At 35.3% G+C, this 21758-nt stretch overlaps 1 protein-coding gene across 2 annotated transcripts in view; it reads left to right on the top strand.

The window, feature by feature from the left end:
* Positions 1-21758, top strand: part of RSRC1 (arginine and serine rich coiled-coil 1) — a 450158-nt gene that overhangs the window by 259784 nt on the left and 168616 nt on the right. For both annotated transcript variants that reach the window (XM_082840357.1, XM_082840356.1), the window contains exon 6: positions 15102-15153. In XM_082840357.1, coding sequence (XP_082696483.1) covers positions 15102-15153 — 52 coding nt within the window. The remainder of the gene's footprint in view (positions 1-15101; positions 15154-21758) is intronic.

The following is a 21758-nucleotide window of genomic DNA, read 5'->3' as shown; positions in this document are numbered from 1 at the left end:
GAAGATGTGCTGATACATGTGTGCCTAGGACATTACAGGAGCATAGAGCAGAGAATTGTAATCATCATGAAAGCAGTCAGGGAGAAAATAAGCTGAAACTGATGAGATTTTTAGGAGGTGTTGCCTCTTGAGCTGAACTTTGAAAGAACATAGTTTAGCTAGGAAAAGGAAGTAAAAGTTGTCCAGACAAAGGGAACCGATAGGTTTTTTGTATAGATAATGCATTTTTATGAACATGCATTAGAAAAAGGGCTATGTGACTCTGGACCAGTAACTTTTCCCCACAAGGCTGTTGTCAGTATTAAAAGAAATAATAGCCTTACGATTCTAGTAAAGATGGAATAACAGGTCAGATTTACCCTCCCATCTCAAACAACTAAAGAAATTGGACAAATTCTTTGAAAAAACAGCTCTCGAGACAGTGGACATCAAACATGAAAGACAGTGATTCCTGAGAGATGGGAAAAATGAGGTGAGCCATTCTAGGCTTAAGGCCTAGAGAACTTGTCCTGTCATGCCACAGGGAGGGAGAACCCAGGTAGCACCTGGTGGTCTCCTTGAGTTGAGAAGATGGAGCTGTGATATCAGGGAGGCGAAAGCCTCTAGAATTCACAGGGCAGGTTACCAGAGAAGAGTGAGCTACAGAAAATCTGCAGAGGACCCCTTGAGTATTAAGCAGACTACTCATCAGTACTTGCATGTGAAGAAACTATCCAAGGCTTGGGAAAGAACCACCTGAAGTGACTCGAGGAAATCGTACCTCCCACTCACGCAGAGCTGGGCATAGTGCTGTTCCCGACAACCAGTATGGAAAGCCTCCTAATTCATGGTGCTTCCAATCAAGTACTAAAAATGTCTTATCTCAGTAGTGGGGAAAAATTAACTACAGACTTAAAGTTGTTCTGGTTCTGCCTAACAAAGTCAGAACTGAAAGGATAAAACTGCTTCCAAGTAATTTAACTGTGTCCCAGAACAAAAACTAAGATAATTTATAGGAATACAAAAATATCTAACACACAACAAAATAAAATTCTCAATGTCTGACATTCTGTCAAAAATTACCATGTATTCATGAAACCAAGTCAGTATAACATGTATTAGGAAAATCAGTCAGTTGAAACTGACTCAGAATTGAAACAATAAGAAAATTAGTAGATAAGGACATTAATAGAATTATCATAACTATCTTTCATATGGTCAGAGAGCTGCTAGATTGACTGAATGTATTTAGTAGAAACATGAAAACTATAAAAAATAAAAATTCTAGACATAAAAACTACATGACTGAGATGAAAATTACACTGGATGAGGTTAATGGAGACGACACATTGCAGGATATGGATTAGTGAACTAAAAGACATAGCAAAAGAAGCTATCCAAAATGAAACTGGAGAGAGAAAGACTAAAAAACAAAAGCAGAAAGAAAAGAGCATTTCTGAGCTGTGGCACAACTTCAGGCAGCCAAGTACACAACATTCATGTCACTGGAGTCCTGAAGGGAAAGGTGAGAAAAATATACTTGAAGACATAATGACTAAAATGTTTCCAAACTTGATAAAAACTATAAAATAGCAGTTCCAAGAAGCTCCACAAGCCCCAAGAGCAGGAAATGTGAATAAAACTACACCAAGGCATATCACAATCAAATTGCTTAGAGCCAGTTATGAGAAGAAAATCTTAAAAGCAAATAGAGTAAAGATATCATTGTTATTATGTATGAGGGAATAAAGATAACCATGGAAGCAGATTCGTCATCAGAGACAATGCAAACTACAAGACAATAAAGCAACATCTTTAAAATAACGGAAGAAAAATACTATACACCTAGAATTCTGTACCCTGGGAGAATATCTTTCAAAAATGAAGGCCAAATGAAAATTTTTTTAAAAGACACTCAAAAATGGAAAGAATTTATCACCAAACATCATGCAGTACAAGAAATATCAAAGGAACCCATTTCAGCACTAGAAAATGATACCACTTAAAAGCTTTTGCACAGCAAAAGAAACCATAAACAAGACAAAAAGACAACCCTCAGAATGGGAGAAAATATTTGCAAATGAAGCAACAAAGGATTAATCTCCAAAATATACAAACAGCTCATGGAGCTCAATATCAAAAAAACAAGCAACCCAATCAAAAAATGGGCAGAAGACCTAAATAGACATCTCTCCAAGGAGGACATACAGATGGCCAAGGGGCACATGAAAGGATGCTCAACATCACTAATTTTTAGAGAAGTGCAAATCAAAACTACAATGAGGTATCACCTCACACTGGTCAGAATGGCCATTATCAAAAAATCTACAAACAATAAATGCTGGAGAGGGTGTGGAGAAAAGGGAACCCTCTTGCACTGTTGGTGGGAATGTAAATTTATACAGCCACTGTGGAGAACAGTATGGAGATTCCTTTAAAAACTAAAAGTAGAGCTATCATATGACCCAGCAATCCCACTACTGGGCACACGTACCCCTGAGAAAACCATAACTCAAAAGGGCACATGTACCCCAATGTTCATTGCAGCACTGTTTACAATAGCCAGGACATGGAAGCAACCTAAATGGCCAATGACAGATGAATGGATAAAGAAGATGTGGTACATATATACAATGGAATATTACTGAGCCATAAAAAGAAACGAAATTGGGTCATTTGTAGAGATGTGGATGGCCCTAGAGCCTGTCATACAGAGTGAAGTAAGTCGGAAAGAGAAAAACAAATATTGTATATTAACGCATGTATGTGGAATCTAGAAAAATGGTACAGATGAACCTATTTGCAGAGCAGGAATAGAGACGTAGATGTAGAGAACGGACATGTGGACACAGGTGGGGAGGGGAGGGTGGGACAAACTGGGAGATTAAGGTTGACATACATACACTACCATGTGTAAAATAGATAGCTAGTGGGAACATGCTGTAAAGCACAGGAAGCTCAGCTCCATGCTCTGTGATGACCTGGATGGGTGGGATGGTGGCTAGGGGTGGGAGGGAGGTCCAAATGGGAGGGGATATAGGTATACATGTAGCTGATTCACTTCACTGTACAGCAGAAACTAACAAAACATTATAAAGCAATTATACTCCAATAATTTAAAAAAAAAAAAAAAAGAGTGAGTCCTCAGGGACTGGGAGCTGCTCTGGACCTGGAGGAAAGGCTCTGGGTCCAGCAGGGTGAAATGGCCCCTGGAAAGGGTGGTAGGTTGAGTAATGGGACACAGGTCTTTGTGTTCTCAGGGAGGCAGGGAAGGCCCCTGCAAGACTTGGGTTAGCATTTCCTTTTGGCTAGAATACCAGATGGTCAGGGAATGACAAGGAGCCCTTGGGGTCTCCTGACTCAGCTAGGACTGGGAGGGGGGCAGTAAGGAAACATATGGAGCATCACATGTGACAGACAGCCAAAACAATATCTCCCACCCCACATGCACTTCTAGACCCTTGCACCTCCCCCATCAAGACATGGAATCTAATTCTCCTTCCCTTGACTTTGGCTTGGGACTCTTGGTAACCAGTGGAGTGCAGTAGAAGTGACACTGTGACTGCTAAGAAGGAGTCATACAAAGCACCACAGCTTGTTGGAACACTCCTTCTGGAAGCCATCAGCTGTCATGGAACAGCCCAAATGCCTAGAAGCCACCATGTTGTAAGGAAGCCTGAACGAGCCCATGCCAAGAGACCACCAAGACCACATGAGGACAAGGAGACAGCTGGCCAAACGCCCAGCTGTGTGCACCTGCCCAGCTGTGTGCATCTGCCCAGCTGATTCCTTCCCACCTTCCTGACACAAAGAAACCATGAGAAAGAATAACTGATTGTTGTTTTAAGCCAAAAAGAAAATGATACCAGATGGAAAACTGGGTTGATATAATAAAAGATTAGAGAGTACTAGAAATGATAACATCATGGGTAAGTATATCTCTTTAAAAGATGATGTTTAAAACATAGACACAGTATATTGTGGAGTTTATAACAATATGTGACAGCAGTGACAATAGTAATACAGAGGCTGGGAAGGGAGAAATGAGAGGATACTATTATAAGGTTTCTATAGTATATAGGAAGTGGTATAATGAAGATAGAGAGTGATAAGTTAAAGAAGTATACTGCAAACTTAGCAACAACCAAAATAACACAAAAGAATTATAGCTAATAAGCCAACAAAGAATATAAAATGGAGTTATAAATATGGTCAATCTAAGAAAATGCAGAAAAAGAAGAAAAAAGGAGCAAAAATCACATGGGACAAATAGAAAACAAATAGCAATGTGGTAGATTAATTACTTACATTAAGTGTAAATTGGTCTAAACATTCTAATTAAAAGGCAGAATTTTTTCAGATTACATTTTTATGTAATCTTTTATGTAATTTTTCAGATTACATAAAAGCAAAATCCAACTATGTGCTGCCTATTTAAAAAAAAAACATTTCAGATATAAAGGCCAAGAGGTAAAAATGATAGAAAAATATATACCGGGGTAAAACTTAACGTTGTTAAGATGTCCCTTCTCCTCAAATGGCTATGTAGATTGCAATCCCATGCTAAAATCTTAAAAGGGACTTTTTTTTTTTGGTAGAAATTGATAAGCTTATTTTGAAACTGGGGATGCATAAGAGCTAGAGGAGCCAAAACTACTTGAGAAGAAAAAATTTGGAGAAGTTATTCCACCTGATTTCAAGTTAATGTAAAATTGTACTCAAAGAAATAAAGACAGTGGGGTATTGGTATCAAGATTGACAAATTGATCAATGGAACAGCATAGAGAGTCTAGAAATAGACTCATTTAAAGCAAAAAATAAAAACCACAGAAAAACAAAAGGTTTTTCAATGTATATGTTGCACCATATACAGACTTAACAAAATGTATTTCATAGAACTAAATGTAAACAAACCATAAAACTTCTAGGTATAAACATAGGACAAATCTTTGTGAAGTGGGGTTAGGTAAAGATTTCTCAGATATAACGCCACAAAAGCATGATTCATAAAAGACGAAATTGATAAATTGGACTTCATCAATATTAGGAAATTCTGCTCTTCAAAAGAAACTCTTAAGACAATGAAAAAACAAGTCACTCAGTGGGGCGGGGAGGCTTTATAAGTATAAATATATAATTCCATGTGTGTGTGTGTGTGTGTGTGTATAATTTGCAGACCTCATATATGAAAAATTACTTTCATTATAATTAGGAACTCTGAAAACTCAATAATAAGAAAGCAGTTTAACAAAAAATTGGCAAAAGATTTGACCATCTATTTTACCATCAAATAAATATATATAGATAATAAATAGGCACATGAAAAGATGCTCAACACCAATAATCATTAGGGAAATATAGATTAAAACCACAATAAGGTATACTAAGTCATGACTAGGATGTGGAGCAACTGACACTCCTATACAGTGCTGGTGGGAATATGAAACCACTTTGGAAACAGTTTGGTATTTTCTTAAAAAGTTAAACATATGTTTACCATACAATTCAACCATTCCAATCCTAGATATATACCCAAGAGATCTGAAAGCATATATATATTTAATGACTTTTACCTTAATGTTTATAGTATATTTTATAATAGCCAAGAAACTAGAAATAGTTTGAATGTTTGTCAACAGGTAAATGCATAAAGAAGTTGTAGTATTTACTTACAATGGAATACTACCCAGCAGTAAAAAGGAATGCATATCGATATATACAACAGCATGGATGAATTTCAAAATAATTATGTGTGTTTAAAAGCTAGACATAAAAGAGTACATATCATATGATTCATCTATATAACATAGTAGAAAGTGCAAAGTAATGTATAGTGATAGAAAGCAGATCAGTGGTTGCCTGGGAACTGGGAAGTGGAATGGAGGCACAGAGGGGCATGGAAGAATTAAAGAAGGATGTGGAAAATTTTGGAGTAATGGACGTGCTCATTATCTTAACAGTAATGATGCTCATGGCTGTATGAGTATGTCAAAACCTATAAAACTGTACACTTTAAATGGTGTAATTTATTGTGGTTTCATTATACCTTGATAAGCTCTCTGAAAATTTTAAGAAAATATAGAAGTAACACACATGATTGGCATAATGTAAACATTTAGTAAATAGTAGTTTCTTTAAATTATTATTTTTATTATCTTCCTCATTATGCTTTCAGATCTTTGAAATTTGAGACTGTATTGGAGTCATGTCAGCATCATGGCATAGAGTGAAACATTACCTTTGTCTCTTCCCTTCAATATTCAACCAGTAAAACATCCACAACTGAGCAAAGCTGACTCTGCCCAACATACCAGAATGCCAGAGAATTCTGCATTTCTGTACATCTACATATGGGTGGTCTAGAACACATAGGGGAGATAGAACTGAGGGAAGAGTAGAGGAGGTGCCTGCGATTAAGGCCCTCCAGCCTCAGCAGCTGTGCCCACAGGCCCATAGCATTTAGCAGCAGCAAGGGAGGCAGCACACATGACTTTGGCCTCCTGGCCACAGTGGCATCTGTGGCCACAGGTAACTGGGCTGCAGTGGCAGCAGGGCCTGGGACACCATCCCCCTCCCCAGAACTGCAAACCTGACAACAACAGACACAGCAGAGGTGCCCATGCAACCCTGACTTCTCTCCCACCCTCAGCCTCTGTGGCAGAGCTTGAGACTCAGGATATCCTGAGTAATTGTTTTATTTTATACAATAGCAGCAGAATACACATTCTTCTTAGGTACACATGGAACTTTCACAAGGATTGACCATACGGTGGGACACAAAACAAGTCTCAATAAGCTGTAGCTTCATCAACTTACAGAATTTCCATAGGGGTGGCCAGTGGTTAGGAAGCTAAATATGAATGGAAGTGAGAAGAGTGAGCAAATAGTTTAAATAGTTCAGTGTGTAAACTGGCTTTTGTAAGGATAGACTTCTTTTTGCTTCTCTTTTTTTTTTTGTATGGTCATGGCTCAGAGGATTGTGCTGGTTTGGAATGTTAGCTTTGGCAGTATTTTGAGAATCTAGACATGCAGTCAGTCTATTTGTAAGGAACTCAGGGTATTGGACTAAATAAGAGCAAAACCAAAGTTGAAGGAAAAAGTCTAGACACTGAGGTTGGTCACCTCCACAAGTCATCAAGAGACTGACCTTTCTTTTGGTTTCATCTTAGGAGCTTTTGTTTCTTCCTAAGAAACCACTTTCTTCTCTAAAACTAGGGCTTACCAATGGAGTTATGTAGGTATACTTGGCTACCAAGGGGAGGGGAGGGAGCAGGGCAGTTCTGTAGAATCCATGGCAATAGAAAGACTACCAAACCCCTCCTCCCCAAAAAAGGACCCCTATTAATTTAGAAAGTTTAAGCCCTATGTGATATAAAATCTTATAGTAAAAATTCATACTGTACTTACTGTTGTTCTATCAATGTCATTGCTAATATTTATTTTTTAAGGGAACAACATTTATATTCTGTGTAATTCAGTTTTGGTAATATTTTTCTAATTATGCATTACTAATTTTGATATAAGGAATATTATTATTTTTTAACATCTTTATTGGAGTATAATTGCTTTACAATGGTGTGTTACTTTCTGCTTTATAACAAAGTGAATCAGCTATACATATACATATATCCCCATATCTCCTCCCTCTTGCATCTCCCTCCCACACTCCCTATCCTACCCCCTAAGCGGTCACAAAGCACCGAGCTGATCTCCCTGTGCTATGTGGCGCCTTCCCACTAGCTATTTTACATTTGGTAGTATGTATTAGTCCATGACACTTTTTCAGTTTGTCCCAGCTTACCGTTCCCCCTCCCCATGTCCTCAAATCCATTCTCCATATCTGCGTCTTTATTCCTGTCCTGCCCCTAGATTCTTCAGAACCATTTTTTTTTTTTACATTCCATATATATGTGTTAGCATATGGTATTTGTTTTTCTCTTTCTGACTTACTTCACTCTGTATGACAGACTCTAGGTCCTCACTACAAAAACTCAATTTCGTTTCTTTTATGACTGAGTAATATTCCATTGTATATATGTGCCACATCTTCTTTATCCATTCATCTGTCGATGGACACGTAGGTTGCTTCCATGTCTTGGCTATTGTAAATAGAGCTGCAGTGAACATTCTGGTACATGTCTCTTTTTGAATTATGGTTTTCTCAGGGTATATGCCCAGTAGTGGGATTGCTGGGTCATATGGTAGTTCTATTTTTAGTTTTTTAAGGAACCTCAGTACTATTCTCCATAGTGGCTGTATCAATGTACATTCCCACCAGCAGTGCAAGAGGGTTCCCTTTTCTCCACACCCTCTCCAGCATTTATTGTTTGTAGATTTTTTGATGATGGCCATTCTGACTGGTGTGAGATGATATCTCATTTTACTTTTGATTTGCATTTCTCTAATGATTAATGGTGTTGAGCATTCTTTCATGTGTTTGTTGGCAATCTGTATATCTTCTTTGGAGACATGTCTGTTTAGGTCTTCTGCCCATTTTTGGATTGGGTTGTTTGTTTTTTTGTTATTGAGCTGCATGAGCTGCTTGTAAATTTTGGAGATTAATCCTTTGTCAGTTGCTTCATTTGCAAATATTTTCTCCCATTCTGAGGGTTGTCTTTTCATCTTGTTTATGTTTTCCTTTGCTGTGCAAAAGCTTTTAAGTTTCATTAGGTCCCATTTGCTTATTTTTGTTTTTATTACCATTTCTATAGGAGGTGGGTCAGAAAGGATCTTGCTGTGATTTATGTCATAGAGTGTTCTGCCTATGTTTTCCTCTAAGAGTTTTATAGTGTCTGGCCTTACATTTAGGTCTTTAATCCATTTTGAGTTTATTTTGTATATGGTGTAGGGAGTGTTCTAATTTCATTCTTTTACATGTAGCTGTCCAGTTTTCCCAGCACAATTTATTGAAGACACTGTCTTTTCTCCATTGTATATTCTTGCCTCCTTTATCAAGGATAAGGTGACCATATGTGCGTGGGTTTATCTCTGGGCTTTCTATCGTGTTCCATTGATCTATCTTTCTGTTTTTGTGCCAGTACCATACTGTCTTGATTACTGTAGCTTTGTAGTATAGTCTGAAATCAGGGAGCCTGATTCCTCCAGCTCCGTTTTTCTTTCTCCAGATTGCTTTGGCTATTCGGGGTCTTTTGTGTTTCCATACAAATTGTAAAATTTTTTGTTCTACTTCTGTGAAAAATGCCATTGGTAGTTTGATAGAGATTGCATTGAATCTATAGATTGCTTTGGGTAGTAGAGTCATTTTCACAATGTTGATTCTTCCAATCCAAGAACATGGTATATCTCTCCATCTGTTTGTATCATCTTTAATTTCTGTCATCAGTGTCATGTAGTTTTCTGCATACAGGTTTTTTTTTTTTCTCCTTTGGTAGGTTTATTCCTAGATATTTTATTCTTTTTGTTGCAATGGTATATGTGAGTGTTTCCTTAATTCCTTTTTCAGATTTTTCATCATTGATGTATAGGAATTCAAGAGATTTCTGTGCATTAATTTTGTATCCTGCTACTTTACCAAATTCATTGATTAGATCTGGTAGTTTTCTGGTAGCATCTTTAGGATTTTCTATATATAGTATCATGTCATCTGCAAACAGTGACAGCTTTACTTCTTCTTTTCCGATTTGGATTCCTTTTATTTCTTTTTCGTCTCACTGCTGTGACTGAAACTTCCAAAACTATGTTGAATAATAGTGGTGAGGGGCTTCCCTGGTGGCGCAGTGGTTGAGAGTCCGCCTGCCGATGCAGGGGCCGCGGGTTCGTGCCCCAGTCCGGGAAGATCCCACATGCCGTAGAGCGGCTGGGCCCGTGAGCCTTTGCTGCTGAGCCTGTGTGTCCAGAGCCTGTGCTCTGCAACGGGAGAGGCCACAACAGTGAGAGACCCACGTACCGCAAAATATAAAAAATTAAAAAAAACATAATAGTGGTGAGAGTGGGCAACCTTGTCTTGTTCCTGATCTTAATGGGAATGGTTTCAGTTGTTCGCCATTGAGAACGGTGTTGGCTGTGGGTTTGTCATATATGCCCTATATTATGTTGAGGTAAGTTCCCTCTATGCCTACTTTCTGGAGGATTTTTTAGCATAAATGGATGTTGAATTTCGTTGAAAGCTTTTTCTGCATCTGTTGAGATGATCACATGGTTTTTATCCTTCACTTTGTTAGTATGGTGTATCACATTGATTGATTTGCGTATATTGAAGAATAATTGCATTCCTGGGATAAACCCCACTTGATCATGGTGTAGATACTTTGAATGTGCTGTTGGATTCTGTTTGCTAGTATTTTGTTGACGATTTTTGCATCTATGTTCATCAGCGATATTGGCCTTTTTTTGTAACATCTTTGTCTGGTTTTGGTATCAGGGTGATGGTGGCCTCATAGAATGAGTTTGGGAGTGTTCCTCCTTCTGCTATATTTTGGAAGACTTTGAGAAGGATAGGTGTTAGCTCTTCTCTAAATGTTTGATAGAATTCACCTGTGCAGACATCTGGTCCTGGGCTTTTGTTTCTTGGATTTTTTTTTTTTTTTTTTTTTTGCGGTACGCAGGCCTCTCACTGTTGTGGCCTCTCCCGTTGCGGAGCACAGGCTCCGGACGCGCAGGCTCAGTGGCCATGGCTCACGGGCCCAGCTGCTCCATGGCATGTGGGATCTTCCCATACCAGGGCACGAACCTGTGTCCCCTGCATCGGCAGGCAGACTCTCAACCACTGCGCCACCAGGGAAGCCCTGTTGAAAGATTTTTAATCACAGTCTCAATTTCAGTGCTTGTGATTGGTCTGTTTATATTTTCTGTTTCTTTCTGGTTCAGTCTCAGAAGGTTGTGCTTTTCTAAGAATTTGTCCATTTCTTCCATGTTGTTCATTTTATTGGCATATGGTTGCTTGTAGTAATCTCTCATGATCCTTTGTATTTCTGCAGTGTCGGTCGTTACTTCTCCTTTTTCATTTCTAATTCTGTTGATTTGAATCTTCTCCCTTTTTTTCTTGATGAGTCTGGCTAATGGTTTATCAATTTTGTTTATCTTCTCAAAGAACCAGCTTGTAGTTTTATTGATATTTGCTCGTTTCCTTTATTTGTTTTTCATTTATTTCTGATCTGATCTTTATGATTTCTCTCCTTCTGCTAACTTTGGGGTTTTTTTGTTCTTCTTTCTCTAATCACTTTAGGTGTAAGGTTAGGTTGTTTGTTTGAGATTTTTTTTGTTTCTTGAGGTAGGATTGTATTGCTATAAACTTCCCTCTTAGTACTGCTTTCGCTGCATCCCGTAGGTTTTGTGTCATCATATTTTCATTGTCACTTTTTTCTAGGTATTTTTTGATTTCCTCTTTGTTTTCTTCAGTGATCTCTTGGTTATTTAGTAGTGTATTATTTAGCCTCCATGTATTTGTATTTTTTACAGATTTTTTCCCGTAGGAATATTATTTTTTAATAGAATACAATTTTTTCTCCATAAGTTTGCTTCATACAATATAACTGTGACATTGTGTTCTTAAATATGTCCTCATTTATCAGTTCTTATTTTGAGAAATTGCTGTATTCCATGCATTTGTATTTGATGCTAGCTTCTTATTTATTTCATAAAGTATTTTTTTTTCTGGCTCTGAATAACATTAGTACCATTTACCAGTTTTAGATGGAATTCATACCAATCCCTGGAGTCTAATACACTCTAAAATAGTTAAAGCATTAGAAATTTTGGCACTCAAGCCCCAAAGGTTTTTTCAATCTGTTGGCAGTCAAGCCCCAAAGGTTTTTTCAATCTAAGTCAGCTCAGTATGATGATACCTAACTAAAAATGGATTAGTAGAAAAATGTTCTTTTAACTGTATATTCTGTTTCTTCTTTCTTCTTAATCTTTTCTTAAAAAGTAACTATAACTGGCAATCAGAATGATGGCAACATAAATCAGGCTGCCTCCTCTCCATTTCCAGCTCCAGCTTATCTACTTTTTCTGGGTCAAGCAGCTACTGATGCAGATAGGTAGGTGGGACCTGGAGGGTTTCAGCCAAGTGACCTGTTGTGATGCTTTCCCTCTCTGGGACAAACTCAAGGCTGAAATATTGTGGGGGAGCACTTGGAAACAATTTGAAGGGCAAGTGACTGAGAGAAAAAGACTGCAACTGAGAATCCCATATCCATTCAAATTATTCACCAGTTGTGGCGAAAGAAAGATATTTGCAGGTGGGAAAAAAGTGAGAGAACATGTGTATCTGAATACCCTATCCAAGAAAAATGCTTGTGAAATGAATCAAATATTTTTAAAAGCAAAAATACTTATAAAAGACAAATTACTTTTAAAAGTCTGGCAAATCTAACAATGTGTTTGTCCCCATGGTTGGAATTGATCCTTATATTTTGCAAATAATTTAGGAAGTTATATTTGTATAGGCAAATGTACTATCTTGGATAGATTTTTTTTTGAACAGAATCAAAAATCTATCCGTGTGCTTTTATATCTGTGAAATTAATTGCTTTGAATTCATGAATATCCTAGTGATGTAGTTAGAAGAATCCTGAAATTTGGAGTCAGAAGGTCTTAATTTCAGCCTATCATTTACTAGTAAAGGCAAGTTAGGAAACTACTCTTATTCCATGGTTTTCTTTATCTTTGAAATATGAATCCTGTATTATAGATTGTTAGAGGAATTAATAAAATATAAATATGTCTTAACAGGTGTTTTTATCATAATCATCAACCATTAAGACTCTTAGGGACGGTAATCACCATATTTTTAAGACATAGATTTTAACTGGGGGAGAGAGGGAGCTGCTATGGAGGAGGTTTTGTGGGTTAAGAGACTTTAACAATATTGTTAATATTTTACTTAATATGGGTACTCATCACTTTGTATATTTGTTTTAAATATTTCTTATTTGGTAAAAATAATCGTTTCTTATGAAATACCTATAACTTTCCCATGAAATATCTTACCCAATAAAGTTTCTCACATTTTTCTATCAAACGTCACTGCTTACTAGGATACTCTGAAATGTATACTTCATAATTCTGTGCTTGCTTGAGATCTGCTAGTCAGAACATTATTTCCTTCTTGCCATTCTAGTTATGCTATGTTGCACAAAGTATCAATATCATGTTTCTACTGTGTTTGTTAAGTAGATGGCAGAGATCACAGACTGTCTGTTTCAGGATTGAATCTGGCTCTGAGAAGTACTGTTTGTTCCACACAGTATTTGTCTTTATGGTGACTTAAAGTCTCAGGAAAAAAAATGAAGAAGTTTTATAACCCTTGATTTGCATTTCTGCATGACAACACTGAGTTGGTGCTGAGTACCAGCTGCTTTCTTTAGCTGGGCCATGTGCTCCGCAGTTTTGCACACTCACTATGCTCCCTGATACTGATGTCAAATGTCATTTGCCTTTCATCATTATAAATGTTCGTGTTAATTGCTTGGCAGTTTCCTTTATAACTGTTAGAGAGATCATATTCAGTAGATGTCACAGTCTTCTATTGATATTTTGCTATGATATTTTAATTTGATGTCACATTTTTAATATTGATAACTTTATAAAGCACACTTACGTACATTTTTTCTACAAACATATGACATAAAATATTCTTTTTGTTTGTCAACTCCTCCTTCTCTCATATCCAATCAGTCCTTTCATGTTACCAATTAAATGTTTCTCAAATCTAGTTCTTCCTCTCCAACCTTACTGCTACTGCTCCTCCCCAGGCCCTCATCGTCTCTCATCTGGAGTTCTTTAATTGCTCCCTAACTGAGCTCCTTGCCTTCTGTCACATTCTTTGCAGTTCATCCTCAAGTATATTGCTAGAATGATGTGTCAGAGTGCAGATCTCATCTTGTCACCCCACTGTTTCACATTCTTCCAAGTCTCTCCGTCTTATATGGCAGGGGTCAACAGTCTTTTCCTTAAAGATCTCCATAGTAAATATTTTAGACTTTGCTGGCCATAAGAGTCCTGCCGCAAATAGTTGACTCTGCTGTTGTTGAGTTGAGCACAAAAGCAACCATGGACAATATATAAACCAATGGGCATGGCTATGTTCCCATAAAACTTATTTACAAAACCAGGTTTAGGTCATAGTTTGTTAATCCCTCTTCTATGGTATAAAAGGCTAGCCCTGTCTTCTTTCCTGTCTCATCTACCACTCTCCTATCCTGTTTCTTACAGTTTATTCAGAAGTACCATTCAAATTCTTAAACTTTTCTGAGCATAACATCTTCTTCCCATATCCAATTATGTAATTCTTTTTATTCAGGCTGTTTTTTCACAAATAGCAAAACATTCAAATATATCTTGTAAAATGTTAATTCTCAAATGATGGTATCGTATAGAAACATGAGATTATTTAGTCACTTACTGACATCTTAAGAAATGTAAAGTCTTAAGTATTAAAAACAGTTTTTAACAAGTCTTTCATAAAGATCATAACCTTGATACAATCCATCTTATTGTTTGGATACCATCAACATATCCAAAAATCTCAGAATAAGGTCACTGGTAGGAAAGTAGTTTCAACATTATCAACTGTATTGAATCAAAGTTCATTGAGAGAATAATTTTAGGACAGTTAGTAGGAATTGAAAGCAGTGACTCACATTGTGTCCTATCTTTATCACAATTGCTCCTTTCAAATACCGTAAGGAAAGCAGAAAATATTTGGTTTTAGGATATAATTTGCCTGAGGTATTGGACTTTAAGTTGCTATTTAAATTCTAATAGGTCATTTTGCATGTTTCCATATGCAAAGAAACAACACAGCTTGAGAGTATGTTGTTAAATGTGTGGGTTTTGCCTCCTTATTAAATTATTTGTATTTAGGCTGTTGCTGACTGGTACATGTTGGATAACAAATAAAAGCTATTCCAGTAAAAAAAAAGAAAAAGAAAAAGGAAGAACTTCATTCTTGAATCATAATAATGAAAAGTGTGATTTGATTACTAGGGTGAGAGAGTAGATTGGTAGAGCTGCTGTGATGGAATTTTGTTAAGATGTGGGTGGATATTAATACTGATTATGACAAAGTTCTCTAAATTTTCTGATACTCACATAATAATGCATTAATTTAAAGCTCTGTTAAAACTACCTTGTAAGTGTCTTTTATGGTTGATTTTTAGCCACCAGCTGAACAGGCCAAAGCAAGACTACAACTGGTTCTTGAAGCTGCTGGTAAGTGTTAATAATTAACTTTATTTAAATGAAAATATGTGAAATAAATCCTAGCATGCTTACAGATGGGTCAAAGAGCAAAACACCTATTTTCATATAGCCTCACAAATTTGTGAGATCTCTGTATGGCCATATTTTACCTCAAATATTTATTGCTATAGTGTGATGTTAAAAGGTCATTCTTTACCTTCTTATTTATAAAACTGGCTTCGATTTTAGTTTTAATTTTGATGAAGTCCAGTTTATTGATTTTTGTCTTTTACGGACTGTGCTTTTAGTGGCATGTTTAAGAAGAATTTTATACTTCTACATTTTATATTTGAGGCTGTGATCATTTTGATTTAATATTTATATAAGGTGTGATTTTTAGATCAAGGTTTTGCTCTAAAGGAAATGAGATAAATGTTTAATAATTCTTCCAGTTACATTAGACTAACTCATTGGACTATTCGTCTGGATACCATCTAATCTTAAAAATCTGTATGTTTTAATATCTCAATTGTACAATAATTCTTTCTTTGATTTTAGATTATAATACCCAGATTCATGTACACATTAAATACTTTACTTTTTAAAAATATAAGAGATCCATGTTACCTTTTCCAAGTACTGATATTTTACTCTGAATCTTAATGTGGTTTTTAAAAATATATATTACAGTCAAATAATAAGTTATCAAGATCAAGCATGAGGTAGGGTTAGAATAATATTACCAAAGGAGTACATGTTTCTTAAAATTATTTACTTTTGAAGGATCTGTAAAGAGTTCATAATTTCCAACTGGAAAATGAGAATTCTATTTTGACATCAAAAGTAATTTCAGACTACCAAATGATAGTAGTTATATTTTAATATTCATTGCAAAAATACATGTATGCATATTAATTCAAGGATTTCTTGCATTAGCTCCTTTTATTCCTACCCAATGTGTCTACAGTCTAAAGATTGGGAACACCAGTATAAATGATATACTAGCTTCATAAATCACTAATTGAAGTAACTTACCATATAAAAATTAATATGTTGACTGTGAATCTCTGTACCACTTCATATTACTTTAAAAGTCACTTATCTTTATGTATTGATCTTAACTCATTTTATCTTTAATTACATAGAAAACATGATGTACTAAAATTTTGCTTACTATTAGGTTTTTCAAATTTTGACTTTCCAATAAATATACTATAGGATAAAGCTAGTTAATACGATTCTCTGTTATTTATATAATATATATTCATTCTTTAATGGCATTTTGCTTAGAAGAAATATTTCCAGGTTCATTACTTGAGTACTGACAAACTCTTTCTTTAAAGGAAAATATTTATGGTGCTTAGTCCAGAAAATATTTGCTTCTGTTAATGCAACTATAAAGAATTGTATTTCATAGTTTTATACAGTTTTCTTTACCTTAAAAAAATTTTTTTAACATCTTTATGGAGTATAATTGCTTTACAATGGTGTGTTAGTTTATGCTTTATAACGAAGTGAATCAGCTGTACGTATACATATATCCCCATATCTCCTCCCTCTTGCGTCTCCCTCCCACCCTCCCTATCCCACCCCTCTAGGTGGTCACAAAAAGCGTATTATAAAACAGATCTGACAGTGTGGACCTCAGTGTATAACTTGCTTATATTGGTCCCAGCTGTCACTCCTCATTTTTTAATTTAACATTCTAAATTCTATTAAGGATAAATAGGGAGGTTCTGTGACTTTGACAAACATTCAAAATATTATGACAATTTTCAAATTAAAAAACTTAACATTGCCCCCCATAAGCAAAGGACAGACCTTAGCTAGATATAGGATTATTTATTTAATCATTTTCTTCTTATTGAACATTTACATTGTCTCTAGCTTTTCCCTCTTACCCATAATACTGTTATGCACCTCCTGTTACAAATAGTGTTTTCCATAGTTTAGCTTATTTTCTTGGAATTGATTACTATAGAAATGAGTTTATGAGATTAGAGGGTGTTAATATGTAGAGTGGCTTTTTATACATTCTTGCTAAATTGTTTTACAAAAGGATTGTGTTGTAACCATTGTCACTGGTTAAGAAACCATTTTAACCAGATTTTGCTTTTTGATGCCATTTCTATGACTATATTGCTTTATAACATGAAATAACATATTATACCCCTTTGAAAACATATATTACTGTAATTAATGAGAACCTGTGGCCTTGGAGAGGAGAAGCAGATAGATGGATATAGGGGAACGCTAAGCAAATATAGAACTTATTGTCAAGGTTCTGGATCTCTGTTTCAGTGATGAATCAAGGTATTCATTGTATTATTAAAAATAAACAAACAAGCAAAATAAAGTAGGGGGGAATGAGAACTTGAGCTCATTCTGGTAAGGCTCATGGATAAAGTCTAGCCTGGTCCTAAGATTGAGGTGGCTGGATAGGAAGGCCTGGTAGTTCCCATTCTGTCTCATTGGAGTTTACTTGAGTTCCCAGGGAAAACACCCTCAACTTTGGGGCCTTAAAATTGGGTACAGGGAAGAACTTAAGGCTGTATGCTAGATTCTTGAGCCAGGATTTATTTCAGCCTTATAGATACCATAATCTGGTAGATGGGGTTCATATGTAGAAATCTTGCTGACTAGACTTAGTCTTTTACTCTAATTGTGGGTCCCAGAAGAAAGTTTTATATATTACCATTGCATTGTTATTGATTTATTAGTGAATGTTAATCATGGCCTTGGTTTGGAATTAAAATATATTTAATAACATTTGGCAATAATTACTAGCGGTATGATTTTGAAAGACATATGTATGAGTAAAATACATTAAGCAAAATGTAACCATGTACCTTGAATTTGAAGTCAGAGATTTTATTGTATTTGTTATGATCATATTTTGTATATACTAAACTGTTAACATTTTTATATTTTGCTATGCTAAATCTTCAGATGTAGATAGAATCTTTTTTCATGTTCATTGCCAAAATGCAATTGAAATGAAGTTTCATGTCTCTTGTTTAACTTTTAATTTGAAGGTGATGTGAAGTTAAGGTTATGTCTAAGATGTTTTGTTTTTTCCAAATGCTGGAGGACTCAAGCTTGTAAAACTATATAAATTTGTAAGACTGAATCTTTAAGTTATCAATATAACTTCAGATAATGATTTACTTTATGATATTGAGTAAATCCAATTAAAAATCCTCTTGGCCATGACTTCTTTCTTTTCATTTAAAAAATACTTTTACCATTCTCATATTCATTAAGATTCAAAACCTTGAAATGTTTATCTTTGACTTCTTTATAGGCAGTCATTCACCTAGAATTAATGACTTATTTTGAAATATTTTTTATAGTTATCCCTCTATTATCTTTCCCACTGCCAACTCCTTAGTCTGGACACCAAACAATCCACCCAAAGGTTAATCCATTACCTCCTAGTTGGTCTTTTGCTTCAAGTCTGTCTCTTCTCCAGAGAGAGGGTGGTGAATAGTGGAAGGGTTCTAAGCCTGCTTCCACTGCTCACTCATTCTGTGACCTTCAGTGTTTGATGTTTATTGTTTAGCCAAAACGTTTTTTTTTTTTTTAAATGGAATATGGCAGATGTGTATATTTTCTAGTTTACTGTAGTTCTTTACTTTTTAGAAGTAATTTATTGAGGTGAAATTCACATAAGACAAAATAAAACATAACTGTTTAAAGTGACAATTCAGTGGCATTAAATACATCCACAAAGCTATATAACCACCACCTCTATCTAGTTTAAAAACATTTCCAAAGTAAAACCTATTACCTATTAGGCAATTTCTCTCCCCTCACCTTACCCTCAGCTCCTGGCAACTGCAACCATCAACCTGCCCTCTATCTCTATGGATTTATCTATTCTGCATATTTCATGTAAATGGAATCATACAGTGTGTGACCTTGTGTGTCTAGCCTCTTGCATTTAGCATGTTTTGGAGGTGTAGCCATGTTGTAGCCTGTGTCAGTATTTTATTCCTTTTTATGGCTGAATAATATTCCACATAATACATTCCACATAATACATTTGTATTATGTATATAATATATACATAATATATTAATATATACATAATACATAATATATATACATAATAATACATAATATATACACATAATGTATATTGTATATATACATTCAGCCATAAAATGTATTCTGTGGAATATAATAATATTCCACAGAATACATTTTATGGCTGAATGTATGTATATGTGTGTGTGTGTGTGTTTACACACACGCCATTTGTTTATCCATTCATCTATTGATGGAAATTTGGGGTGTTTTCCACCTTTTGGCTATTGTGAACAGTGTAGCTTTGAACATGCATATATATATGTACTTGTTTGAGTAACCATTTGTAACTTTGAGGGGTATACACCTAGGAGTATAATTATGGGGTCATTTGGTAAATCCTTGGTTTAACTTTTTGTAAAACCACCAGATATTTCCACAGCAGCTGAACCATATTACATTCCCACCAGCAGTATAAAAGTATAGCCCCCTATTGTCTCAACTAGACCATGTTGCATATTTAAGTTACCTATTTGACAGTATCAATATTTAGGTTTTAAGGATTTCCCTACACCCTTATTTCCTAGTCTGTAAGGGGAGAAGATGATGATTACCTTATAGGATTGTTGTGAAGATATATATTATAAGTGAAGTATCTAGCCCAGAGTCTGGCAGATGGTAGCCACCAGAAAATTTGTATTTCCATATTGCTTCTGGTGAGTACCATTGCTAGATGATTCTTTCTCACCCACCACTTGGTCATGCTGCTCCTTTGCTCAAAATTATTCACTGGCTCTAGATTGCTTACAAGATCAATTTTATACTTCTGTGCTTAAGGTTCCAAGGTTCTGTATGGTGGATTCACAGACTTTTCTAACTTTTTTTCTTAGAATTCATTTTTATACTTCTTCTCATTACTCTTTGAGTTACTCATGTTCTTTTCTACCTGGGAATTTTTGCTTGTGATTATTTTCTCCTCTAGAAATATCTTTCTCCTTCCTCTTTCTCTCTCTAAACACTTCAATATGCATCTCAGATAACATTTCCATGTGATTTCTCTGACCATTACATCATGTAATCTTTCTGTTCTCCTTTGAATTCTTTTTCTTTTATTCTATGCACACCATTCATGTTGGTATTTACTCACATACTGCTGATATTAGTATTTATTTCATGAGTGTTGGACCTATTTTCCCAATGAAATAATAAATGTCTGAAGGTCAGGAACCATATCTAAAACTTCTGGATCTTTCTGAGGAGTTTTAATAGCGCCTGTAGTGAGTGTCACTATGCCAAATAGAATTCTAGCTATTAATCTTTGGTGAGTAAGTCACTGTGAAATAATTGTTCTGGGTAACTGAAAATTAAGCCTTTGGATGCTGGTGTGCTCATTTAAACCACTCTTTGGTGGATTTTAAATAAATATATTGAAAAGTTCCCTGGCTTCAAAAGTAGAAGATACATGGCAGTAATCTAACTTTTTAATCTTAAACTTGAAGGTAGTACATGACAGAAGAGATAACAAAATGTGATTATCACACAGGAGGAAGAAGGAAGATAATGAGTTTACTTAAAGACTCGTCTCCATCATTTTTGCTGTCACTGTTGTTTGACTTGTTAGCATCATTCCACACATTAGTTGATTTTCCACAAAAACACAATGTCATCTTATGCTCCATATGCTCATAGGTCTGAAGAAGAACTTAGAGGAGAGATTTTTCCAAAGCATAAATATTTTTCATCACCGTGAAAAAATGACACTTCTCAGAACATAGTTTCAAGACATAATTTTCTCTAAAAATATTTTTAGAGAAATCTAAAAATATTCCTTAATATTTTATCTCCTTAATATTTTACTTTTAATAGAATTATTGACACCTGCAACCTTTAAAATTATATCTCTAATGTTATAAGAGAAATAGAAGTTTATTTAATGCATGTATGGTAAATCCCCTTTATCATAAAATTTCTGTGTAATATTTCATTTTCTAAATAATATCTACAGCACTTTTTATTGTGCTTTACAGTTTTCAAAGCATTTTCATAAATCTTTTATCATTTGACTCACATCACTGCATGGAGAGCTAATTAACTCCATTTTACAAATATCCCAAAAGCTTAAATGACTTGTAAAAGATCACATACCTAGTAAGTGGGAAAACTAGGACTCAAATCCAATGATTTCTGACTCCTGAGCTATTTCTATCCATAGGTTAAATCCCTGAGTTACGTTCAGCAGAAAGAAGGGTGATAGAAAACATTACCAAATACATATCTTGTTTTGTTAGGCATAATGCTACAATTACCTTATAATAAAATAATTTCTATCCTCAAGCAAGCCTTTGATTCTGAAATGACTTGTTTTTAATTGATAATACAAAAGGATTAAAGTTTTATTCAGAATACAAGTTCTTTTCCTTAACTGTTAGGGTGATCATAGTAGCTATATTTCTGAGAACTTCGAAAAATCTAGGGTAATGTTCTGTGATTACCAGTGTTTTCTTCTTCACCCCAACTATGGACATGCCTTTCAGTGACCCTTGCTGGGATAGAAGCTAATTAAGTATTGTAAAACACAGAAGAGTTACACACGTAAGAACACTATA

Source organism: Leucopleurus acutus (assembly GCF_964270905.1).
Source record: "Leucopleurus acutus genome assembly, chromosome: 5".
Lineage (NCBI taxonomy): Eukaryota > Metazoa > Chordata > Mammalia > Artiodactyla > Delphinidae > Leucopleurus > Leucopleurus acutus.
This window is presented reverse-complemented; position numbering and strand designations above follow the sequence as displayed.